Source organism: Coregonus clupeaformis, unplaced genomic scaffold (assembly GCF_020615455.1).
Source record: "Coregonus clupeaformis isolate EN_2021a unplaced genomic scaffold, ASM2061545v1 scaf0988, whole genome shotgun sequence".
Classification (NCBI taxonomy): Eukaryota; Metazoa; Chordata; class Actinopteri; order Salmoniformes; family Salmonidae; genus Coregonus; species Coregonus clupeaformis.
In genome coordinates this window covers 163165-188965 of record NW_025534442.1, presented here as the reverse complement: position 1 = coordinate 188965, position 25801 = coordinate 163165, and the positions used below count along the sequence as shown (strand labels likewise).

At 43.2% G+C, this 25801-nt stretch overlaps 1 protein-coding gene across 1 annotated transcript in view; it reads right to left on the bottom strand.

Annotated features, from left to right (window-relative positions):
• The window catches only part of LOC121578755 (extended synaptotagmin-1-like), a gene marked incomplete at its 3' end in the record, with an annotated part of 57055 nt that overhangs the window by 9832 nt on the left and 21422 nt on the right, over positions 1–25801 (bottom strand). The window contains exons 9-11 of the mRNA XM_045217271.1: positions 827–1003; positions 431–513; positions 121–169 (exon numbers count right to left, since the gene is read on the bottom strand). Coding sequence (XP_045073206.1) covers positions 121–169; positions 431–513; positions 827–1003 — 309 coding nt within the window. The remainder of the gene's footprint in view (positions 1–120; positions 170–430; positions 514–826; positions 1004–25801) is intronic.

Genomic DNA, 25801 nt, shown 5'->3' with positions numbered 1-25801 from the left:
ATTGTGATGATAACGTAATGGGGGATGCATAGACATTACTTCTAAATGGGTCATCTTGTTACATTGTTATCTTGTTAAATGTCTAACTTTATCAGACATTCAATAATACAAATAACTCACATCATCAACAACTTTGGACTTCTTCACGATACCCAAATCTATCTTGATTCTGAAGGACAATGGAAAGAGAGGGAGAGAGACAAATAGAGAAATAAACAAAAACAGAGAGAAATCAAGACGATGGAGAAAAAGAAGGAAAGGAGAAGCATTAGTATTTAAGGATAAGAAGATAACACTACATTTAAAACACTAGGATACTTTATATCCTTCTCCTTTTGACTCAGAGAGGTGAAAGGTCAAGGGAGACTGTAATAAGTGGCAGTGCGGCACACAGAAACCCATGGGCAGGCAGGCTGAGAGATGTAGCTACCTCCCCAGAAAGTCATCCTTGTCTGGGTCTTTGTCATACACCTCCACCTCCAGCTCCTGACCTGGTACTTCATGGACTATGACCTGACACACACACATGGACATACACAACACCATGAGGACCAACAAACACAGGACTTGAATGAGGAGACAATGTGGCTGTGTACTGTATATGATTACTCAGTTGGCAGTGGATTTTCCTTAATAGACACACACACATAGGGGAATCCCCACTCCGTTACTGGACCAATGCATTCTCTACCAAGTAATGCATTATCTTCCTAAACAAAGATATGGAAATCAAGACAACAGTAAATGCAACACTAATATGTGGCAATGACATTCAATGAAAGAGGAATGAGTGATTTTACAATCCTCCGGCTCCTGGCCCCCTCACCTCGTACATCTCTCCCCACTTGGGACAGACAGTGTTGTCCACAACATGGGAGGTGAAGGTCTGAGGCCCCACCCTACACAGAGCATAGGGGTCAGACAACCCCGCTATCACCCCCTTCATGTAGTTGTCCTTCGCTGGCAGGTCATCAGCCTCCAAGAGGTGGATACGCACCACACCCTGAGAGAGGGGGGAGACAGAGAGAGAGAGAGAGGGGTAGAGAGAGAAAGAGAGGGGGGAAGAGGGGACCGAAACGGAGAGAGAGGGAACAATGGAGTATTTCAGAGGAAGGCAGTGAGAGATACTGGTATAAGCTCTATTGTGTATAAGGCACACACCTGTCTATAAAAGGTCCCACAGTTGACAGTGCATGTCAGAGCCATGAGGTCGAAGGAATTACCATAGAGCTCCAGGATAGGATTGTGTTGAGAAACAGTTCTGGGGAAGGGTACCAAAATATTTCTACAGCATTGAAGGTCCCCAAGAACACAGTGGCCTCCATCATTCTTAAATGGAAGAAGTTTGGAACCACCAAGACTCTTCCTAAAGATGGCCGCCCGGCCAAACTGAGCAATCGGGGGAGAAGGACCTTGGTCAAGGAGGTGACAAAAAAAACGATGATCACTCTGACAGAGCTCCAGAGTTCCTCTGTGGAGATGGGAGAACATTCCAGAAGGACAACCATCTCTGCTCTCTGTGTAAATCAAAGGTCCAGCCGTGCTGCCCTGTTCTGAGCCAATTACAATTTTCCTAAGTACCTCTTTGTGGCACCTGACCACACGACTGAACAGTAGTCCAGGTGCAACAAAACTAGGGCCTGTAGGACCTGTCTTGTTGATAGTGCAGTTAAGAAGGTAGAGTAGCGCTTTTTTATGGACAGACGTCTCCCCATCTTAGCTACTGTTGTATCAATATGTTTTGACCATAACAGTTTACAATCCAGGGTTATTTATTACAAGATTTAGTTGAGGTTTAGGGTTTAGTGAATGAGTTGTCCCAAATATTTCTGAAATATTTAGGACTAACTTATTCCTTGCCACCCATTCTGAAACTAACTGCAGCTCTTTGTTAAGTGTTGCAGTCATTTCAGTCGCTGTAGTTGCTGTAGCTGATATGTATAGTGTTGAGTCATCCGCAAACATAGACACACTGGCTTTACTCAAAGCTAGTGGCATGTCGTTAGTAAAGATTGAAAAAGGTAAGGGGCCTAGACAGCTGCCCTGGGGAATTCCTGATTCTACCTGGATTATTTTGGAGAGGCTTCCATTAAAGAACACCCTCTGTGTTCTGTTAGACAGGTAACTCTTTATCCACAATATAGCGGGGGGTGTAAAGCCATAACACACACGTTTTTCCAGCAGCAGACTATGATCGATAATGTCAATAGCCGCACTGAAGTCTAACAAAACAGCCCCCACATTATTTTTATCATCAATTTCTCTCAGTCAATTATCAGTCATTTGTGTAAGTGCTGTGCTTGGTGAATGTCCTTCCCTATAAGCGTGCTGAAAGTCTGTTCGTTTACTGTAAAATAGCATTGTATCTGTTCAAACACAATGTTTTCCCAAACTTTACGAAGGGTTGGTGACAGGCTGATTGGTCGGCTATTTGAGCCTGTAAAGGGGGCTTTACTATTCTTAGGTTGCGGAATGACTTTTGCTTCCCTCCAGGCCTGAGGGCACACACTTTCTTAAATGGAAGATATGGCAAATAGGAGTGACAATTTCGTCCGCTATTATCCTCAGTAATTTTCCATCCAAGTTGTCAGACCCTGGTGGCTTGTCTCCAGAGGGTGGTACGGTCTGCCCAACGCATCACCGGGGGCACACTGCCTGCCCTTCAGGACACCTATAGCACCCGATGTCACAGGAAGGCCAAAAAGATAATCAAGGACATCAACCACCCGAGCCATGGCCTGTTCACCTAGCTATCATCCAGAAGGTGAGGTCAGTACAGGTGAATCAAAGCTGGGGCCGAGAGACTGAAAAACAGCTTCTATCTCAAGGCCATCAGACTGTTAAATAGCCATCACTAGCCGGCTACCACCCGGCTACTCAACCCTGCACCTTAGAGTCTGCTGCCCTATATAGCTGCCCTATATACATAGGATACAGTGTATACAGTATATACATAGACATGGAATCACTGGCCACTTTAATAATGTTTACATACTGCTTTACTCATATGTATATACTGTATTCTATTCTACTCTATTTAGTCAATGCCACTCCGACATTGCTCGTCCTAATATACAGTGAGGGAAAAAAGTATTTGATCCCCTGCTGATTTTGTACGTTTGCCCACTGACAAAGACATGATCAGTTTATAATTTTAATGGTAGGTTTATTTGAACAGTGAGAGACAGAATAACAACAACAAAATCCAGAAAAACGCATGTCAAAAATGTTATAAATTGATTTGCATTTGAATGAGGGAAATAAGTATTTGACCCCTCTGCAAAACATGACTTAGTACTTGGTGGCAAAACCCTTGTTGGCAATCACAGAGGTCAGACGTTTCTTGTAGTTGGCCACCAGGTTTGCACACATCTCAGGAGGGATTTTGTCCCACTCCTCTTTGCAGATCTTCTCCAAGTCATTAAGGTTTTGAGCCTGACGTTTGGCAACTCGAACCTTCAGATCCCTCCACAGATTTTCTATGAGATTAAGGTCTGGAGACTGGCTAGGCCACTCCAGGACCTTAATGTGCTTCATTCTTGAGCCACTCCTTTGTTGCCTTGGCCGTGTGTTTTGGGTCATTGTCATGCTGGAATACCCATCCACGACCCATTTTCAATGCCCTGGCTGAGGGAAGGAGGTTCTGACCCAAGATTTGACGGTACATGGCCCCGTCCATCGTCCCTTTGATGCCGTGAAGTTGTCCTGTCCCCTTAGTAGAAAAACACCCCCAAAGCATAATGTTTCCACCTCCATGTTTAACGGTGGGGATGGTGTTCTTGGGGTCATAGGCAGCATTCCTCCTCCTCCAAACACGGCGAGTTGAGTTGATGCCAAAGAGCTTGATTTTGGTCTCATCTGACCACAACACTTTCACCCAGTTCTCCTCTGAATCATTCAGATGTTCATTGGCAAACTTCAGACGGGCCTGTATATGTGCTTTCTTGAGCAGGGGGAACTTGCGGGCGCTGCAGGATTTCAGTCCTTCACGGCGTAGTGTGTTACCAATTGTTTTCTTGGTGACTATGGTCCCAGCTGCCTTGAGATCATTGACAAGATCCTCCCGTGTAGTTCTGGGCTGATTCCTCACCGTTCTCATGATCATTGCAACTCCACGAGGTGAGATCTTGCATGGAGCCCCAGGCCCAGGGAGATTGACAGTTCTTTTGTGTTTCTTCCATTTGCGAATAATCGCACCAACTGTTGTCACCTTCTCACAAAGCTGCTTGGCGATGGTCTTGTAGCCCATTCCAGCCTTGTGTAGGTCTACAATCTTGTCCCTAACATCCTTGAAGAGCTCTTTGGTCTTGGCCATTGTGGAGAGTTTAGAATCTGATTGATTGATTGCTTCTGTGGACAGGTGTCTTTTATACAGGTAACAAACTGAGATTAGGAGCACTCCCTTTAAGAGTGTGCTCCTAATCTCAGTTTGTTACTTGTATAAAAGACACCTGGGAGCCAGAAATCTTTCTGATTGAGAGGGGGTCAAATACTTATTTCCCTCATTAAAATGCAAATCAATTTATAACATTTTTGACATGCGTTTTTCTGGATTTTTGTTGTTGTTATTCTGTCTCTCACTGTTCAAATAAACCTACCATTAAAATTATAGACTGATCATTTCTTTGTCAGTGGGCAAACTTACAGAATCAGCAGGGGATCAAATACTTTTCCCCTCACTGTATATATATTTCTTAATTCCATTCTTTTACTTTTAGATTTGTGCATTGTTGTGAATTGTTAGATACTACTGCACTGTTGGAGCTAGAAACACAAGCATTTTGATACACCCGCAATAACATCTGCTAAATAAGTGTACGTGACCAATAAAATTGTATTTGATTTGATTTGTTGATAGACAACAATAATTTTTTCGCCTCTTCCATACTCACTTCACGGAATTCAAAATTACAAATCTTGTCTTTCATAATTTGGTCAGATACAGTGGGGAGAACAAGTATTTGATACACTGCGGATTTTGCAGGTTTTCCTACTTACAAAGCATGTAGAGGTCTGTAATTTTTATCATAGATACACTTCAACTGTGAGAGACGGAATCTAAAATCCAGAAAATCACATTGTATGATTTTTAAGTAATTAATTTGCATTTTATTGCATGACATAAGTATTTGATACATCAGAAAAGCAGAACTTAATATTTGGTACAGAAACCTTTGTTTGCAATTACAGAGATCATACGTTTCCTGTAGGTCTTGACCAGGTTTGCACACACTGCAGCAGGGATTTTGGCCCACTCCTCCATACAGACCTTCTCCAGATCCTTCAGGTTTCGGGGCTGTCGCTGGGCAATACAGACTTTCAGTTTCCTCCAAAGATTTTCTATTGGGTTCAGGTCTGGAGACTGGCTAGGCCACTCCAGGACCTTGAGATGCTTCTTACGGAGCCACTCCTTAGTTGCCCTGGCTGTGTGTTTCGGGTCGTTGTCATGCTGGAAGACCCAGCCACGACCCATCTTCAATGCTCTTACTGAGGGAAGGAGGTTGTTGGCCAAGATCTCGCGATACATGGCCCCATCCATCCTCCCCTCAATACGGTGCAGTCGTCCTGTCCCCTTTGCAGAAAAGCATCCCCAAAGAATGATGTTTCCACCTCCATGCTTCACGGTTGGGATGGTGTTCTTGGGGTTGTACTCATTCTTCTTCTTCCTCCAAACACGGCGAGTGGAGTTTAGACCAAAAAGCTCTATTTTTGTCTCATCAGACCACATGACCTTCTCCCATTCCTCCTCTGGATCATCCAGATGGTCATTGGCAAACTTCAGACGGGCCTGGACATGCGCTGGCTTGAGCAGGGGGACCTTGCGTGCACTGCAGGATTTTAATCCATGACGGCGTAGTGTGTTACTAATGGTTTTCTTTGAGACTGTGGTCCCAGCTCTCTTCAGGTCATTGACCAGGTCCTGCCGTGTAGTTCTGGGCTGATCCCTCACCTTCCTCATGATCATTGATGCCCCACGAGGTGAGATCTTGCATGGAGCCCCAGACCGTGGGTGATTGACCGTCATCTTGAACTTCTTCCATTTTCTAATAATTGCGCCAACAGTTGTTGCCTTCTCACCAAGCTGCTTGCCTATTGTCCTGTATCCCATCCCAGCCTTGTGCAGGTCTACAATTGTATCCCTGATGTCCTTACACAGCTCTCTGGTCTTGGCCATTGTGGAGAGGTTGGAGTCTGTTTGATTGAGTGTGTGGACAGGTGTCTTTTATACAGGTAACGAGTTCAAACAGATGCAGTTAATACAGGTAATGAGTGGAGAACAGGAGGGCTTCTTAAAGAAAAACTAACAGGTCTGTGAGAGCCGGAATTCTTACTGGTTGGTAGGTGATCAAATACTTATGTCATGCAATAAAATGCAAATTAATTACTTAAAATCATACAATGTGATTTTCTGGATTTCTGTTTTAGATTCCGTCTCTCGCAGTTGAAGTGTACCTATGATAAAAATTACAGACCTCTACATGCTTTGTAAGTAGGAAAACCTGCAAAATCGGCAGTGTATCAAATACTTGTTCTCCCCACTGTATACTTGGATGTGTAGTGTCAGTGTTGGTCGCTGGCATGTCATGCCTAAGTTTGCTAATCTTGCCAATGCAAAAAATCATTAAAGTAGTTGGCAATATCAGTTGGTTTTGTGATGAATGAGCCATCTGAGGCAATGAATGATGGGAGCTGAGTTTGCCTTTTTTCCCAAAATTTCATTGAAGGTCCTCCAAACTTTTTACTATCCTTCTTTATGTAATTTATCTTTGTTTCATAGTGTAGTTTCTTCTTCTTTTTATTCAGTTTAGTCACATGATTTCTCAATTTGCAGTACATGTGCCAAGCTTGTAGCGTGGCTGTAAAGGTGTTTCAACAAAGTACTGAGTAAAGGGTCTGAATACTTATGTAAATGTGATATTTCCATTTTTTTATTTCTAAAAACCTGTTTTTGCTTTGTCATTATGGGGTATTGTGTGTAGATTGATGAGGGGGAAAAACAATTTAATCAGTTTTAGAATAAGGCTGTAACGTAACAAAATGTGGAAAATGTCAAGGGGTCTGAATTCTTTCCGAATGCACTGTAGATTGTGGGTTCTATCAATGTAATTATTTGATTCATTTCCAATCCCCCATATTATTATTATTTTTTTCCCCTAACCATACCACATTTCCCATAATTGGAGTAAACTAATGGACAACAATACTTAGACTTACAGTGGGGAAAAAAAGTATTTAGTCAGCCACCAATTGTGCAAATTCTCCCACTTAAAAAGATGAGAGGCCTGTAATTTTCATCATAGGTACACGTCAACTATGACAGACAAATTGAGATTTTTTTCTCCAGAAAATCACATTGTAGGATTTTTTATGAATTTATTTGCAAATTATTGTGGAAAATAAGTATTTGGTCACCTACAAACAAGCAAGATTTCTGTCTCTCACAGACCTGTAACTTCTTCTTTAAGAGGCTCCTCTGTCCTCCACTCGTTACTTGTATTAATGGCACCTGTTTGAACTTGTTATCAGTATAAAAGACACCTGTCCACAACCTCAAACAGTCACACTCCAAACTCCACTATGGCTAAGACCAAAGAGCTGTCAAAGGACACCAGAAACAAAATTGTAGACCTGCACCAGGCTGGGAAGACTGAATCTGCAATAGGTAAGCAGCTTGGTTTGAAGAAATCAACTGTGGGAGCAATTATTAGGAAATGGAAGACATACAAGACCACTGATAATCTCCCTCGATCTGGGGCTCCACGCAAGATCTCACCCTGTGGGGTCAAAATGATCACAAGAACGGTGAGCAAAAATCCCAGAACCACACGGGGGGACCTAGTGAATGACCTGCAGAGAGCTGGGACCAAAGTAACAAAGCCTACCATCAGTAACAAACTACGCCGCCAGGGACTCAAATCCTGCAGTGCCAGACGTGTCCCCCTGCTTAAGCCAGTACATGTCCAGGCCCGTCTGAAGTTTGCTAGAGTGCATTTGGATGATCCAGAAGAGGATTGGGAGAATGTCATATGGTCAGATGAAACCAAAATATAACTTTTTGGTAAAAACTCAACTCCTCGTGTTTGGAGGACAAAGAATGCTGAGTTGCATCCAAAGAACACCATACCTACTGTGAAGCATGGGGGTGGAAACATCATGCTTTGGGGCTGTTTTTCTGCAAAGGGACCAGCACGACTGATCCGTGTAAAGGAAAGAATGAATGGGGCCATGTATCGTGAGATTTTGAGTGAAAACCTCCTTCCATCAGCAAGGGCATTGAAGATTAAACGTGGCTGGGTCTTTCAGCATGACAATGATCCCAAACAAACCGCCCGGCCAACAAAGGAGTGGCTTCGTAAGAAGCATTTCAAGGTCCTGGAGTGGCCTAGCCAGTCTCCAGATCTCAACCCCATAGAAAATCTTTGGAGGGAGTTGAAAGTCCGTGTTGCCCAGCGACAGCCCCAAAACATCACTGCTCTAGAGGAGATCTGCATGGAGGAATGGGCCAAAATACCAGCAACAGTGTGTGAAAACCTTGTGAAGACTTACAGAAAACGTTTGACCTGTGTCATTGCCAACAAAGGGTATATAACAAAGTATTGAGAAACTTTTATTATTGACCAAATACTTATTTTCCACCATAATTTGCAAATAAATTCATAAAAAATCCTACAATGTGATTTTCTGGAAAAAAAATTCTCATTTTGTCTGTCATAGTTGACGTGTACCTATGATGAAAATTACAGGCCTCTCTCATCTTTTTAAGTGGGAGAACATGCACAATTGGTGGCTGACTAAATACTTTTTTTCCCCACTGTATACTTCCAACTTATACATTTTACGGTCACAGTACATTTTACTTTAGTCATCCCTCTTTTCCTTTAGTCCCACCCTTCAGCTACCCTCAACCCCTTCCATCAATCTCTGAAAACCATCCCGTTTTGATTTCTACTTGCCATATATTTTTCAACTGTGCTGTGATGTTTTACAAAAGTTCTGAACAGTTTCTACAGATTCTAAATACTAAGAGTATTATTATATACAGTGAGGGGAAAAAAGTATTTGATCCCCTGCTGATTTTGTACGTTTGCCCACTGACAAAGACATGATCAGTCTGTAATTTTAATGGTAGGTTTATTTGAACAGTGAGAGACAGAATAACAACAAAAAAATCCAGGAAAAACGCATGTCAAAAATGTTATAAATTGATTTGCAGTTTAATGAGGGAAATAAGTATTTGACCCCTCTGCAAAACATGACTTAGTACTTCGTGGCAAAACCCTTGTTGGCAATCACAGAGGTCAGACGTTTCTTGTAGTTGGCCACCAGGTTTGCACACATCTCAGGAGGGATTTTGTCCCACTCCTCTTTGCAGATCTTCTCCAAGTCATTAAGGTTTCGAGGCTGACGTTTGGCAACTCGAACCTTCAGCTCCCTCCACAGATATTCTATGGGATTAAGGTCTGGAGACTGGTTAGGCCACTCCAGGACCTTAATGTTATTCTTCTTGAGCCACTCCTTTGTTGCCTTGGCCGTGTGTTTTGGGTCATTGTCATGCTGGAATACCCATCCACGACCCATTTTCAATGCCCTGGCTGAGGGAAGGAGGTTCTCACCCAAGATTTGACGGTACATGGCCCCGTCCATCGTCCCTTTGATGCCGTGAAGTTGTCCTGTCCCCTTAGCAGAAAAACACCCCCAAAGCATAATGTTTCCACCTCCATTTTTGACGGTGGGGATGGTGTTCTTGGGGTCATATGCTGCATTCCTCCTCCTCCAAACACGGCGAGTTGAGTTGATGCCAAAGAGCTCGATTATGGTCTCATCTGACCACAACACTTTCACCCAGTTCTCCTCTGAATCATTCAGATGTTCATTGGCAAACTTCAGACTGGCCTGTATATATGCTTTCTTGAGCAGGGGGACCTTGCGGGCGCTGCAGGATTTCAGTCCTTCACGGCGTAGTGTGTTACCAATTGTTTTCTTGGTGACTTTTGTCCCAGCTGCCTTGAGATCATTGACAAGATCCTCCCGTGTAGTTCTGGGCTGATTCCTCACCGTTCTCATGATCATTGGAACTCCACAAGGTGAGATCTTGCATGGAGCCCCAGGCATAGGGAGATTGACAGTTATTTTGTGTTTCTTCCATTTGCAAATAATCACACCAACTGTTGTCACCTTCTCACCAAGCTGCTTGGCGATGGTCTTGTAGCCCATTCCAGCCTTGTGTAGATCTACAATCTTGCCCCTGACATCCTTGGAGAGCTCTTTGGTCTTGGCCATGGTGGAGAGTTTGGAATCTGATTGATTGATTGCTTCTGTGGACAGGTGTCTTTTATACAGGTAACAAGCTGAGTTTAGGAGCACTCCCTTTAAGAGTGTGCTCCTAATCTCAGCTCATTACCTGTATAAAAGACACCTGGGAGCCAGAAATCTTTCTGATTGAGAGGGGGTCAAATACTTATTTCCCTAATTAAAATGCAAATCAATTTATAACATTTTTGACATGCGTTTTTCTGGATTTTTTTGTTGTTATTCTGTCTCTCACTGTTCAAATAAACCTACCATTAAAATTAAATCCCTCACTGTAATTGATCGATTGACTATGGCTTATCAAATCATCCAGCAGTGCTATTTGCAGAGTTAGTTTTAGGTAAATATTGTGATTTTTCAGCCATTCCTGAACCTGCCACCAAAAACAAGCTACAGTGGGGAATAAAAGTATTTTGTCAGCCACCAATTGTGCAAGTTCTCCCACTTAAAAAGATGAGAGAGGCCTGTAATTTTCATCATAGGTACACGTCAACTATGACAGACAAATTGAGATTTTTTTTCTCCAGAAAATCACATTGTAGGATCTTTAATGAATTTATTTGCAAATTATGGTGGAAAATAAGTATTTGGTCACCTACAAACAAGCAAGATTTCTGGCTCTCTGATAGATTAATTTGTATTTTAAGAATAATGACTAAAGGATTTCACCCCAAATACAGTATAAATGTGTGAACGGTGTTAGAGTTATAATTTAGTGGCAACCCACTAACAGAGGGGGGCGGGACTAAACATTCCAGGGTGAAAAACAGCCTCCTAAAGGTGGGCGGAGCAAAGTGCCTTTGTGTATCAGGGGGTATAAAGCTGTATGTATGTTTTTTGGCGCCAGAGCTCTCCATGATTAAAAATACAGATCATTCTTGCTGGTTGTGGACCTTGAATCATTTATGATTAAAACCAGAGCCTTACAACCCCTGGTAATGATTCAAGCTTAGGTTGAATTAGAGATAGAAATTCTCATGACAATCTTGAACTTGTTATCAGTATAAAATACACCTGTCCACAACCTCAAACAGTCACACTCCAAACTCCACTATGGCCAAGACCAAAGAGCTGTCAAAGGACACCAGAAACAAAATTGTAGACCTGCACCAGGCTGGGAAGACTGAATCTGCAATAGGTAAGCAGCTTGGTTTGAAGAAATCAACTGTGGGAGCAAATATTAGGAAATGGAAGACATACAAGACCACTGATAATCTCCATCGATCTGGGGCTCCACGCAAGATCTCACCCCCGTGGGGTCAAAATGATCACAAGAACGGTGAGCAAAATCCCAGAACCACACGGGGGGACCTAGTGAATGACCTGCAGAGAGCTGGGACCAAAGTAACAAAGCCTACCATCAGTAACACACTACGCCGCCAGGGACTCAAATCCTGCAGTGCCAGACGTGTCCCTCTGCTTAAGCCAGTACATGTCCAGGCCCGTCTGAAGTTTGCTAGAGTGCATTTGGATGATCCAGAAGAGGATTGGGAGAATGTCATATGGTCAGATGAAACCAAAATAGAACTTTTTGGTAAAAACTCAACTCGTCGTGTTTGGAGGACAAAGAATGCTGAGTTGCATCCAAAGAACACCATACCTACTGTGAAGCATGGGGGTGGAAACATCATGCTTTGGGGCTGTTTTTCTGCAAAGGGACCAGGACGACTGATCCGTGTAAAGGAAAGAATGAATGGGGCCATGTATCGTGAGATTTTGAGTGAAAACCTCCTTCCATCAGCAAGGGTATTGAAGATGAAACGTGGCTGGGTCTTTCAGCATGACAATGATCCCAAAACACACCGCCCGGGCAACGAAGGAGTGGCTTCGTAAGAAGCATTTCAAGGTCCTGGAGTGGCCTAGCCAGTCTCCAGATCTCAACCCCATAGAAAATCTTTGGAGGGAGTTGAAAGTACGTGTTGCCCAGCGACAGCCCCAAAACATCACTGCTCTAGAGGAGATATGCATGGAGGAATGGGCCAAAATACCAGCAACAGTGTGTGAAAACCTTGTGAAGACTTACAGAAAACGTTTGACCTGTGTCATTGCCAACAAAGGGTATATAACAAAGTATTGAGAAACTTTTGTTATTGACCAAATACTTATTTTCCACCATAATTTGCAACTAATTCATAAAAAATCCTACAATGTGATTTTCTGGATTTTTTTTCTCATTTTGTCTGTCATAGTTGACGTGTACCTATGATGAAAATTACAGGCCTCTCATCTTTTTAAGTGGGAGAACTTGCACAATTGGTGGCTGACTAAATACTTTTTTTCCCCACTGTACATATGGGCAGTAATCTAATGATTCTGTTTCTTCGAGGCAAAATCAGCAGAGCTGGGATGATTGTATCTCCCATAGACATAACATTATATTGGTTGCAAGAATTCTTCATAATAACTTAAATTTCAAAAATGTTTTGGATAATGAGTTGTTTTGTGTATCAGTTCATAAAGCATCTGCCATGGAATCGACACATCGAAAATCTCTTCCCAACTATTTTGCACCTGTATGGCGCAGCTTTTGATTTTTTTGGTCATTAAATGGAACTGGTATACTTTTTTATTTATATATATTTTTTAAATTACAAATTATGGTCTTTAATGTAGGCCGACAGACAAGTTCTTTACCTTCTCCCCCTTCGACTTGCCTCCTCCATTTTTGCGATAATGCTGTAATCTGTTAGTTGACATTTTGGATAGAGCAGACATTTTCATATATACTGAACAAAAATATAAATGCAACATGTAAAGTGTTGTTCCCATGTTTCATGAACTGAAATAAAACGTCTTTCTCTCATATTTTGACCACAAATTTGTTTACGTCCCAGTTAGTGAGCATTTCTCCTTTGCCAAGATAATCCATCCACCTGACAGGTGTGGCATATCAAGAAGATGATTAAACAGCATGATCATTACACAGGTACACCTTGTGCTGGGGACAATAAAAGGCCACTCTAAAATGTGCAGTTTGTCACACAACACAATACGACAGATGTCTCCAGGAATGTCCACCAGAGCTGTTTCCAGATAATTTAATGTTCATTTCTCTACCATAGGCCGCCTCCAATGTTGTTTTAGAAAATTTGGCAGTACGTCCAACCGGCCTCACAACCGCAGACCACTTGTAACCACGCCAGCCCAGGACGTCCACATCCGGCTTCTTCACCTGCAGGATCGTCTGAGGGGATGCTGAGTATTTATGTCTATAATAAAGCCCTTTTGTGGGGAAAAACTCATTCTGATTGGCTGGGCCTGGCTCCCCAGTGGGTGGGCCTGGCTCCCAAGTGGGTGGGCCTATGCTCTCCCAGGCCCACCTATGCCTGTGCCCTTGCCCAGTCATGTGAAATCCATAGATTAGGGCCTAATTTATTTATTTTAATTGACTGATTTCCTTATATGAACTGTAACTCAGTAAAATCTTTGAAATTTTTGCATGTTACGTTTATATTTTTGTTCAGTATATTTTCGTTAGCTCCATGTGTGACATAACTCCACCAGTCATATTTTAAATATATATCAAAAAATGTGACCGACAGCCTCCATTCAGTCTTTCACTCACGATGTGAGTCATGTGTCCAAAGGGGGGAAGTACTGGTCACATGGGGCTTTTTGGTAAATATGCTAATTGTATTAAGAATATGATTCAGTAGTAATTAATGTGTTATGGGTTAGACTAAATGTTTTATGTGCAAGTGTATTTGTGGTAGGAGGCAGTGTGTAGAGGAGGCCTGTCTCTGAAACTAGTGGATTGCAACAAGCTGCAAGAATGTGCACTTCCTAATCACAAGGCTTCTCTTGACTGATAAGAAGACATGGTATAGTAGCATACTGTGTCTCACCTAACAATGTTCTTAAGACTTTCTTCCCATGGGTGAAGGCTTCTCTGTCCAACCTAGCAGGAGAATCTGAGCATTGTCTGCGCCCTGGAGACTGGCGGTAAAGGATTACAGAAGTAAGAGATGGAAAAACCCTAGGTGGAGAGGTCAGTACTAGGTGTTGCTGGCTACCTCGATGGAGGGGAAAGTAGCAGAGAGAGATACCTGCATCCATGTGTCCCACTGTAGGAGTGTTCCAAACCCAGAGGAGGAAGATGGCACCGCCACTGCGGAGAATTGTTTTATTTTGTGTCTGTCTGTGTCTGTGTGTCTTTGCAGCAGTGACTCTCAATTTCCCTATTGGTACACTGCCAGAAGGACACACTCCACAGAACGATGTTGATAAATGGAGAAGGACTCTGCATGATCTGAGACCCTAGTGACGGAAGACAGTTCAGAGCTAAAGGGACCATACATCATCACCCATGCTACACCAACGGCTGTACGGATAGAGGGGAGATCGACCTGGTATCAACTAAACCACTGCAACAGAGTACACGAGGAAACCGACGACCTAGAGATGAGGGAGCTGAGGACGCTGGAGCTGACCAGAATCAGGTGATGGGAGACGATGGCAAGGGGAATGCTACTGATGAGCTACGTGCTCTGGCTGATTCCCTCGGCGGAGGGACAGACCTCCAAGAACATCCAAGAACTTCAAGATTTTCAAGAATCACCTGACTTTCACATCATTCATTTCTCTGTCTGTGGAGGGTTTCTCTAACAGAAATTGGGAAGTATATTAGAAATTGGTATTAAGAATAATTGGTAAAACATAATAACTTGTCATATAGTCAATGCTTATATGGATTTCTTGGATTAGAAATGAACTCAACTAAACTGTTATGTTCTGTCTTCTCTTGAGGTAAACACAGATGGTGTCTTGATGCATAGCAGGGATAATTTGGCCTAGAAGGTTGTAAACCTAAAAAAATAAAACCCTCTAAACCGTCTGAAGATGAACATCAGAGGCATTGAAGACGTTCCTGTACAGCACCACTTTTACCTGCAACCGGTGTAAAACATCCAATCGAAGCTATCAACTGTCTTTTATCTCATGCTTTTCTCACAGGAGTGTGACAGGAGTCCACGAGGAGTGAGGATGGAGAGAGAACATTTCTCATGTTGTTGGTATACTGGTTGGCAAATGGATAAGACAGAATGGGGTGTAGAGATGGTGGTGACTCGGATGAGACATTGAAGTTGGGACATTGTCATGGGCAATCCATTAAGAACATAATGAGAACATAATGAGGAGACGCCAGAAGATTGAGTGCCGGGGAAGGAAGGGGTTGGGCAGCTGTGTCGATAATAAATGTGGATGTATCTAAATTTGGTAATGTGGGTATGAGGTTGATGTAGGAGGTGAAACTCTAAACAGGTGAGGTGAGTAGTCATGCTGTACTTCGCTCCGCAGGTAATACGACACATTACATTACAATGGAACGATTTGATTAGTGTAATGTTGGCTAGCTACATAGTTGTATTTGTATCAAAGATAAAGGTTTAGTATAGAGTAACTATCGAGGTTAGCTAGCCAGCTACATTCGTTCGCAGCGATGCCGTTTTTCAAACAAAGTCAACACCGCAGCCATTGCTAGCTAGCCAACACTACCAGCTACCGGCTAGCAGTACTGTAGCAACTAAATACAATATCCTTTTAGCCAGCTACATTCGTTCGCAGCGACGCCGTTTTTCAAACAAAGTCATCACCGCAGCCATTGCTATCTAGCCAACGCTACCAGCTAGCAGTACTATAGCAACTAAATACAATATAATTTTAGCCAGCTACATTCGTTCGCAGCGACGCCGGCTTTCAAACAAAGTCAACACAGCAGCCATTGCTAGCTAGCCAACACTACCAGCTAGCAGTACTGTAGCAGTACTGTAGCAGCTAAATACAATATATTTGTGCTAGCTAGCCAACGTTTAATTATTGCTGCGTTATGAAAGGAACTAGACACGGACACGAATTATCTGTTTAGTGTGTTAACACACTATTGGTAGTTTGTTGTAACCAAGTATTGGTGCTAAACCGTGTGTTATTGGATGCTATCATGCTAGTTAGCTATGGCGTCATAGTTAGCTAGCTGAATAAAGTAAGTTGAGTCTATTCCTTGAAACATTGAACCGCTGTAGTTTACAACAATTCTAATTTCTAAAGTGGAAGTTGGGAGAGTTTTATTCGGGTGTTTCAGTGAAACAATTATAGTCTCTGAGGTGGAAGTTGGGAGAGTTATATTTGGGAGTTGTGGTGAGGGAGGCCCCGCTCTCTCCTTTCCCTGATGTTTAGTTCATTTCATTCCGATCTCCTCTGCATTATTGTAGCCATTTGCTACAGCCTGTCAACTATGCCTCTGCCTATCCCTGTTCTCTCCTCTCCGCACAGGCTACACAAACGCCTCACACCGCGTGGCTGCTGCCTCTCTAACCTGGTGGTCCCTGCACGCACCACACACCTGGAGTTCCAGGTCTCAGGCAGCCTCTGGAACTGCCGTTCTGCTGCCAACAAGGCTGACTTCATCCCAGCCTATGCTACCCTCCAGTCCCTCGACTTCCTGGCGCTGACGGAAACATGGATTACCACTGAAAACACTGCTACTCCCTACTGCTCTCTCCTCGTCTGACCATGTGTTCTCGCATACCCCGAGAGCATCTGGTCAGAGGGTGGTGGCACAGGAATCCTCATCTCTCCCAAGTGGACATTCTCAATTTTTCCCCTAACCCATCTGTCTATCTCCTCATTTGAATTCCATGCCGTCACAGTCACTAGCCCATTTAAGCTTAATATCCTTGTCATCTATCGCCCTCCAGGTTCCCTTGGAGAGTTCATCAATGAGCTTGACGCCTTGATAAGCTCCTTTCCTGAGGATGGCTCACCCCTCACAGTTTTGGGGGATTTCAACCTCCCTACGTCTACATTTGACTCATTTCTCTCTGCCTCCTTCTTTCCACTCCTCTCCTCTTTTGACCTCACCCTCTCACCGTCCCCCCTACTCACAAGGCAATACGCTTGACCTCATCTTTACTAGATGCTGCTCTTCTACTAATCTCACTGCAACTCCCCTCCATGTCTCCGACCACTACTTTGTATCCTTTTCTCTCTCGCTCTCCTCCAACACTACTCACTCTGCCCCTACACAGATGGTAATGCGCCGCCGCAACCTTCGCTCTCTCTCTCCCACTACTCTCTCCTCTTCCATCCTATCATCTCTTCCCTCTGCTCAATCCTTCTCCCTCCAATCTCCTGATTCTGCCTCCTCAACCCTCCTCTCCTCCCCTTTCTGCATCCTTTGACTCTCTGTGTCCCCTATCCTCCCGGCCGGCTCGGTCCTCCCCTCCAGCTCCGTGGCTTGATGACTCATTGCGAGCTCACAGAACAGAGCTCCGGGCAGCTGAGCGGAAATGGAAGAAAACTAGACTCCCTGCGGACCTGGCATCTTTTCACTCCCTCCTCTCTACATTTTCTTCATCTGTTTCTGCTGCTAAGGCCACTTTCTACCACTCTAAATTCCAAGCATCTGCCTCTAACCCTAGGAAGCTCTTTGCCACATTCTCCTCCCTGCTGAATCCTCCTCCCCCTCCTCCCTCTCTGTGGATGACTTCGTCAACCACTTTGAAAAGAAGGTTGACGACATCCGATCCTCGTTTGTTAAGTCTAATGACACTGCTGGTCCTGCTCTCACTGCCCCACCCTATGCTTTGACTTCTTTCTCCCCTCTCTCTCCAGATAAAATCTCGCGACTTGTGACTGCAGGCCGCCCAACAACCTGCCCGCTTGACCCCATCCACTCCTCTCTTCTCCAGACCATCTCCGGTGACCTTCTCCCCTACCTCACCTCGCTGATCAACTCATCCTTGACCGCTGGCTATGTCCCTTCCGTCTTCAAGAGAGCGAGAGTTGCACCCCTTCTCAAAAAACCAAAACTCGAACCCTCTGATGTCAACAACTACAGACCAGTATCCCTTCTTTCTTTTCATTCCAAAACTATTGAGCGTGCCGTCTTTAGCCAACTCTCTTGCTATCTCTCTCAGAATGACCTTTTTGATCCAAACCAGTCAGGTTTCAGGACTGGTCATTCAACTGAGACTGCTCTTCTCTGTGTCACAGAGGCTCTCCGCACTGCTAAAGCTAACTCTCTCTCTCCTCTGCTCTTGTCCTTCTAGACCTGTCTGCTGCCTTTGATACTGTGAACCATCAGATCCTCCTCTCCACCCTCTCCGAGCTGGGCATCTCCGGCGCGGCTCACTCTTGGATTGCGTCCTACCTGACCGGTCGCTCCTACCAAGTGGCGTGGCGAGAAGCTGTCTCCGCACCACGTGCTCTCACCACTGGTGCCCCCAGGGCTCAGTTCTAGGCCCTCTCCTATTCTCGCTATACACCAAGTCACTTGGCTCTGTCATATCCTCACATGGCCTCTCCTATCATTGCTACGCTGACGCTACACAACTAATCTTCTCCTTTCCCCCTTCTGATAACCAGGTGGCGAATCGCATCTCTGCATGTCTGGCAGACATATCAGTATGGATGACGGATCACCACCTCAAGCTGAACCTTGGCAAGACGGAGCTGCTCTTCCTCCCGGGGAAGGACTGCCCGTTCCATGATCTCGCCATCACGGTTGACAACTCCCGTTGTGTCCTCCTCCCAGAGTGCGAAGAGACTTGGCGTGACCCTGGACAACACCCTGTCGTTCTCCGCTAACATCAAGGCGGTGACCCGATCCTGCAGGTTCATGCTCTACAACATTCGGAGAGTACGACCCTGCCTTACACAGGAAGCGGCACAGGTCCTAATCCAGGCACTTGTCATCTCCCCGTCTGGATTACTGCAACTCGCTGTTGGCTGGGCTCCCTGCCTGTGCCATTAAACCCCTACAACTCATCCAGAATGCCGCAGCCCGTCTGGTGTTCAACCTTCCCAAGTTCTCTCCGTCACCCCGCTCCTCCGCACACTCCACTGGCTTCCAGTTGAAGCTCGCATCTGTTACATGACCATGGTGCTTGCCTATGGAGCCGTGAGGGAACGGCACCTCCGTACCTTCAGGCTCTGATCAGTCCCTACACCCAAACGAGGGCACTGCGTTCATCCACCTCTGGCCTGCTGGCTCCCCTTCCTCTGCGGAAGCATAGTTCCCGCTCAGCCCAGTCAAACCTGTTCGCTGCTCTGGCACCCCAATGGTGGAACAAGCTCCCTCACGACGCCAGGACAGCGGAGTCACTCACCACCTTCCGGAGACATTTGAAACCCCACCTCTTTAAGGAATACCTGGGATAGGATGAAGTAATCCTTCTACCCCCCTTCCCCAATTTTTTTTTTTTTAACTAAGAACAAAAATTTACAAAAAACAACAACATTTATAACATTTGTAAAGTGGTTATCCCACTGGCTATAGGGTGAATGCACCAATTTGTAAGTCGCTCTGGATAAGAGCGTCTGCTAAATGACGTAAATGTAAATGTAAAATGTATATACACTGCTAAACTAATAGTACTAAGAATGCATTGAGATAATGATCTGTAGCTATTCTCAGGATGAGGAAGGTCATACTAGAATTATGGATTGTATACTGTATGTTAATATAAGTGTACATTCTGACAGCTGTAATGTGTGATAAAGTTGAGGGTTTTAATTTTAAGTGATAGGACCAATGTGAATCACTAAGAATTGTCATTCTAAATTTGGTTGAGATAAGTAATTTGGTTTTGGTTATGATTTATAAGATGACTGAGTGATTTAAGTAAATCATTAGTATATATTAGTAATTAAAGATGTTGAAACTATTTCCAGCATGCCAGGTATTGCATGTACAATCGCGAGATAACTGTCTTAAATAGATATTATGGTTAAAACAGCGATGCATTATTTTAATGTGTTAGGATACACATATGATTTATTTAGAGTAGAAACTTTTGAATCTTACTGGTTGAAACATATAGGTTAATGCAAGGATCGTGCCTGATATCATGAACATGTTGATTATTAGGTTACCGTATTCACATATTAGTCACTATATACATTTGAAGTATTTGGAGGTATTGATATGGGACTATTTATTCCCAAAGAGGGGGGATTGATGTGGATTTTTAGAGTGGTACATATCTCTGTTGCTAAGCAAGAACTTAATTGGTTCCTATCATGGGGTTTGGTGTGTGTGACATAGAAATGTTTATGCTATTTTCATCTGATCTGACCTTTGGTTGAATTCCTCAATCCTAACTAATCCAAGGCTGTACTAATTTATCAGTGACTGAAACCAGAGTGTTATCCTTTGTATCTCTCCTCAGGCATATTATGGGAATGGATTTAGGGTTGAAGGGAGTTCAGACTAAACCTGGTACCTACTAACAGTCTTGGGTTTTCAAACAATTGGGTCTGAAATGGCACTCATTAGACAATATGCAATTGATAATCGCATAGCATTTGATGCTATTACAGCAGCTAAAGGGGGAGTGTATGCGATTATAGGGGGAGATGCATGTTGTATGTACTTGCCATCAGGATTAGGAAGGTCTTGGGAATTTAACTAAAGCTATGGGAAATATTAGAGAAATACAGGATGGGATTAGTGATTACAGCTAGAGATGTATCAGTGATATATTAATGCAAGGAGGGAAAGTACAAATTCTTCATCTATATCATGTTATTCAAGTGTAGAGTCCATTGATAAGGTTGATTGAGTTATATGGGAGAATACTTTATTTTGGAAATCAAATTTGATGTGAATTGTTTGGTTTAAGTAAATGTTATATCTGGGAATTGTACTGACAACAGATGAAGAGAGAAAAAGGGGGATTGATATGACGTCTTTTTATACAGTATTTGTTAATGTCTTTGATATTGTGAGCTGCATGGGATTGTGAGGATGAGGACATTCCATGTATTTATTTCTGTCACTGGTGGGTGCCAGAAGGTATGCGGACCAGGAAGGATGGGAGGCCACTGGTGCTAATCTTAGAAGGAGTACGTGATGGAATATACTGACTAGGGTGCAACACGATACCATATAGGGCGATGCTATTGTAGGTGAGGAGTGACACTCAATAATGGTTGGCAACTGTTGAATGGAATTAGCTTGCAAAGCAGTATATAAACTGAGATATTTTGTATGCCTTTCATTCATATAACAATAGGCTACTCACGTACCGCTTGTCATGTGAATCCGGTACCGCAATATTAAATACTTTGAATCAACTCTCCATATAAGTGTTTAAGTATCTTCTTGCATACTGAATTACTTGATGCAAGAGAAACTCATCATAACAACTTGTAAAATCACTGTAGAAAAAATGGCCTTTGAATGTTTTGGTACACATACTGGAGAGCTCTTCTTTGTCTACACCCATTCAGCATCGTTCACACACACTTAAGCTTTAGCCCCACCCATCTCTTTAAGGATTCACATGTGATGCCATATACTAAACAACCAAAGATTTCAAGACTAAATGCTGGTTTATACTACGGGTGTGTTAGTTAACTTAATCTGGAGTGTCAGAGTGTTTTCTGGGCGTTTGTAAACTCAGAGCATTGTCAGATTGTCAGTTCGTAAATTCAGTGTTTCCCCTCTCGGAGCGTTCAGAGCGGCTAACGTTGGCTCGCTTGCTAGCTACTTCCAGACACAAATGAGAGAACAACTCACTCTGACCATTTTACTCGCCCTAACAGAGCTGGTTAGGCTGCTTTTATGTTATTCAGAGCGTTGATGACTGCAACTGTGCTGCTGGCAACAATTTAATTATGCTTTTTGCCAACGTTTACTGACACCGGCCATATTCAACGGGTGTTGCGCGTTCGTAAATGTGTCAGTTATTCTACGATCTGGCACACTCAGACGAGAGTGCTCTGAAATCGGAGTAGATAGCCAGAGCAAATTTACCAGTTACGTCTGTCGACAGTTGTCGCAGTGACATCTTGATCATTCTATTGAAATGGTTACTTGCATAGTGGAGTATTTTATTTAGACATGTACAGTACCAGTCAAAAGTTTGGACAGACCTACTCATTCAAGGGTTTTTCTTTATTTTACTATTTTTTACATTGTAGAATAATAGTGAAGACATCAAAACTATGAAATAACACATATGGAATCATGTAGTAACCACAAAAGTGTTAAACAAATCAAAATATATTTTATATTTGAGATTCTTCAAATAGCCACCCTTTGCCTTGATGACAGCTTTACACACTCTTGGCATGCTCTCAACCAGCTTCACCTGGAATGCTTTTCCAACAGTCTTGAAGGAGTTCACACATACAGTGGGGAAAAAAGTATTTAGTCAGCCACTAATTGTGCAAGATCTCCCACTTAAAAAGATGAGAGAGGCCTGTAATTTTCATCATAGGTACACGTCAACTATGACAGACAAATTGAGATTTTTTTTCTCCAGAAAATCACATTGTAGGATCTTTAATGAATTTATTTGTAAATTATGGTGGAAAATAAGTATTTGGTCACCTACAAACAAGCAAGATTTCTGGCTCTCTGATAGATTCATTTGTATTTTAAGAATAATGACTAAAGGATTTCACCCCAAATACAGTATAAATGTGTGAACGGTGTTAGAGTTATAATTTAATGGCAACCCACTAACAGAGGGGGGCGGGACTAAACATTCCAGGGTGAAGGGGACTGAGAAAACGGGTTAAAAACAGCCTCCTAAAGGTGGGCGGAGCAAAGTGCCTTTGTGTGTCAGGGGGTATAAAGCTGTATGTATGTTTTTTGGCGCCAGAGCTCTCCATGATTAAAAATACAGCTCATTCTTGCTGGTTGTGGACCTTGAATCATTTATGATTATAACCAGAGCCTTACAACCCCTGTTCCAGAAAATCACATTCCAGAAAATCACATTATAGGATTTTTAATGAATTTATTTGCAAATGATGGTGGAAAATAAGTATTTGGTCAATAACAAAAGTTTCTCAATACTTTGTTATATACCCTTTGTTGGCAATGACACAGGTCAAACGTTTTCTGTAAGTCTTCACAAGGTTTTCACACACTGTTGCTGGTATTTTGGCCCATTCCTCCATGCAGATCTCCTCTAGAGCAGTGACGTGTTGGGACTGTTGCTGGGCAACACAGACTTTCAACTCCCTCCAAAGATTTTCTATGGGGTTGAGATCTAGAGACTGGCTAGGCCACTCCAGGACCTTGAAATGCTTCTTATGAAGCCACTCCTTCGTTGCCCGGGCGGTGTGTTTGGGATCATTGTCATGCTGAAAGACCCAGCCACGTTTCATCTTCAATGCCCTTGCTGATGGAAGGAGGTTTTCACTCAAAATCTCACGATACATGGCCCCATTCATTCTTTCCTTTACACGGATCAGTCGTCCTGGTCCCTTTGTAGAAAAACAGCCCCAAAGCATTATGTTTCCACCCCCATGCTTCACAGTAGGTATGGTGTTCTTTGGATGCAAGTCAGCATTCTTTGTCCTCCAAACACGACGAGTTGAGTTTTTACCAAAAAGTTATATTTTGGTTTCATCTGACCATATGACATTCTCCCAATCCTCTTCTGGATCATCCAAATGCACTCTAGCAATCTTAAGACAGGCCTGGACATGTACTGGCTTAAGCAGGGGGACACGTCTGGCACTGCAGGATTTGAGTCCCTGGCGGCGTAGTGTGTTACTGATGGTAGGCTTTGTTACTTTGGTCCCAGCTCTCTGCAGGTCATTCACTAGGTCCCCCCGTGTGGTTCTGGGATTTTTGCTCACCGTTCTTGTGATCATTTTGACCCCACGGGGTGAGATCTTGCGTGGAGCCCCAGATCGAGGGGAGATTATCAGTGGTCTTGTATGTCTTCCATTTCCTAATAATTGCTCCCACAGTTGATTTCTTCAAACCAAGCTGCTTACCTATTGCAGATTCAGTCTTCCCAGCCTGGTGCAGGTCTACAATTTTGTTTCTGGTGTCCTTTGACAGCTCTTTGGTCTTGGCCATAGTGGAGTTTGGAGTGTGACTGTTTGAGGTTGTGGACAGGTGTATTTTATACTGATAACAAGTTCAAACAGGTGCCATTAATACAGGTAACGAGTGGAGGACAGAGGAGCCTCTTAAAGAAGAAGTTACAGGTCTGTGAGAGCCTGAAATCTTGCTTGTTTGTAGGTGACCAAATACTTATTTTCCACCATCATTTGCAAATAAATTCATTACAAATCCTACAATGTGATTTTCTGGATTTTCTTTTTCTGTACCTATGATGAAGATTACAGGCCTCTCTCATCTTTTTAAGTGGGAGAACTTGCACAATTGGTGGCTGACTAAATACTTTTTTTCCCCACTGTACAGTTGAAGTCGGAAGTTTACATACACCTTAGCCAAATACATTTAAACTCAGTTTTTCACAATTCCTGACATTTAATCCTAGTAAAAATTCACTGTCTTAGGTCAGTTAGCATCACCACTTTATTTTAAGAATGTGAAATGTCAGAATAATAGTAGAGAGAATTATTTATTTCAGCTTTTATTTCTTTCATCACGTTCCCAGTGGGTCAGAAGTTTACATACACTCAATTAGTATTTGGTAGCATTGCCTTTAAATTGTTTAACTTGGGTCAAACGTTTCAGGTAGCCTTCCACAATAAGTTGGGTGAATTTTGGCCCATTACTCCTGACAGAGCTGGTGTAACTGAGTCAGGTTTGTAGGCCTCCTTGCTCGCACACGATTTTTCAGTTTTATTTTCTATAGGATTGAGGTCAGGGCTTTGTGATGGCCACTCCAATACCTTGAATTTGTTGTCCTTAAGCCATTTTGCCACAACTTTGGAAGTATGCTTGGGGTCATTGTCCATTTGGAAGACCCATTTGCGACCAAGCTTTAACTTCCTGACTGATGTCTTGAGATGTTGTTTCAATATATCCACATAATTTTCCTTCCTCATGATGCCATCTATTTTGTGAAGTGCACCAGTCCCTCCTGCAGCAAAGCACCCCAACAGCATGATGCTGCCACCCCCGTGCTTCACGGTTGGGATGGTGTTCTTCGGCTTGCAAGCTCCACCCTTTTTCCTCCAAACATAACGATGGTCATTATGGCCAAACAGTTCTATTTTTGTTTCATCAGACCAGAGGACATTTCTCCAAAAAGTACGATATTGTCCCCATGTGCAGTTGCAAACCGTAGTCTTGCTTTTTTATGGCGGTTTTGGAGCAGTGGCTTCTTCCTTGCTGAGCAGCCTTTCAGGTTATGTCGATATAGGACTCGTTTTACTGTGGATATAGATACTTTTGTATCTGTTTCCTCCAGCATCTTCACAAGGTCCTTTGCTGTTGTTCTGGGATTGATTTGCACTTTTTGCACCAAAGTACATTCATCTCTAGGAGACAGAACGTGTCTTCTTCCTGAGCGGTATGACGGCTGCGTGGTCCCATGGTGTTTATACTTGCGTACTATTGTTTGTACAGATGAACATGGTACATTCAGGCGTTTGGAAATTGCTCCCAACGATGAACCAGACTTGTGGAGGTCTACCTTTTTTTTATGAGGTCTTGGCTAATTTCTTTTGGTTTTCCCATGATGTCAAGCAAAGAGGCACTGAGTTTGAAGGTAGGCCTTGAAATACATCCACTGGTACACCTCAAACTGACTCAACTGATGTCAATTAG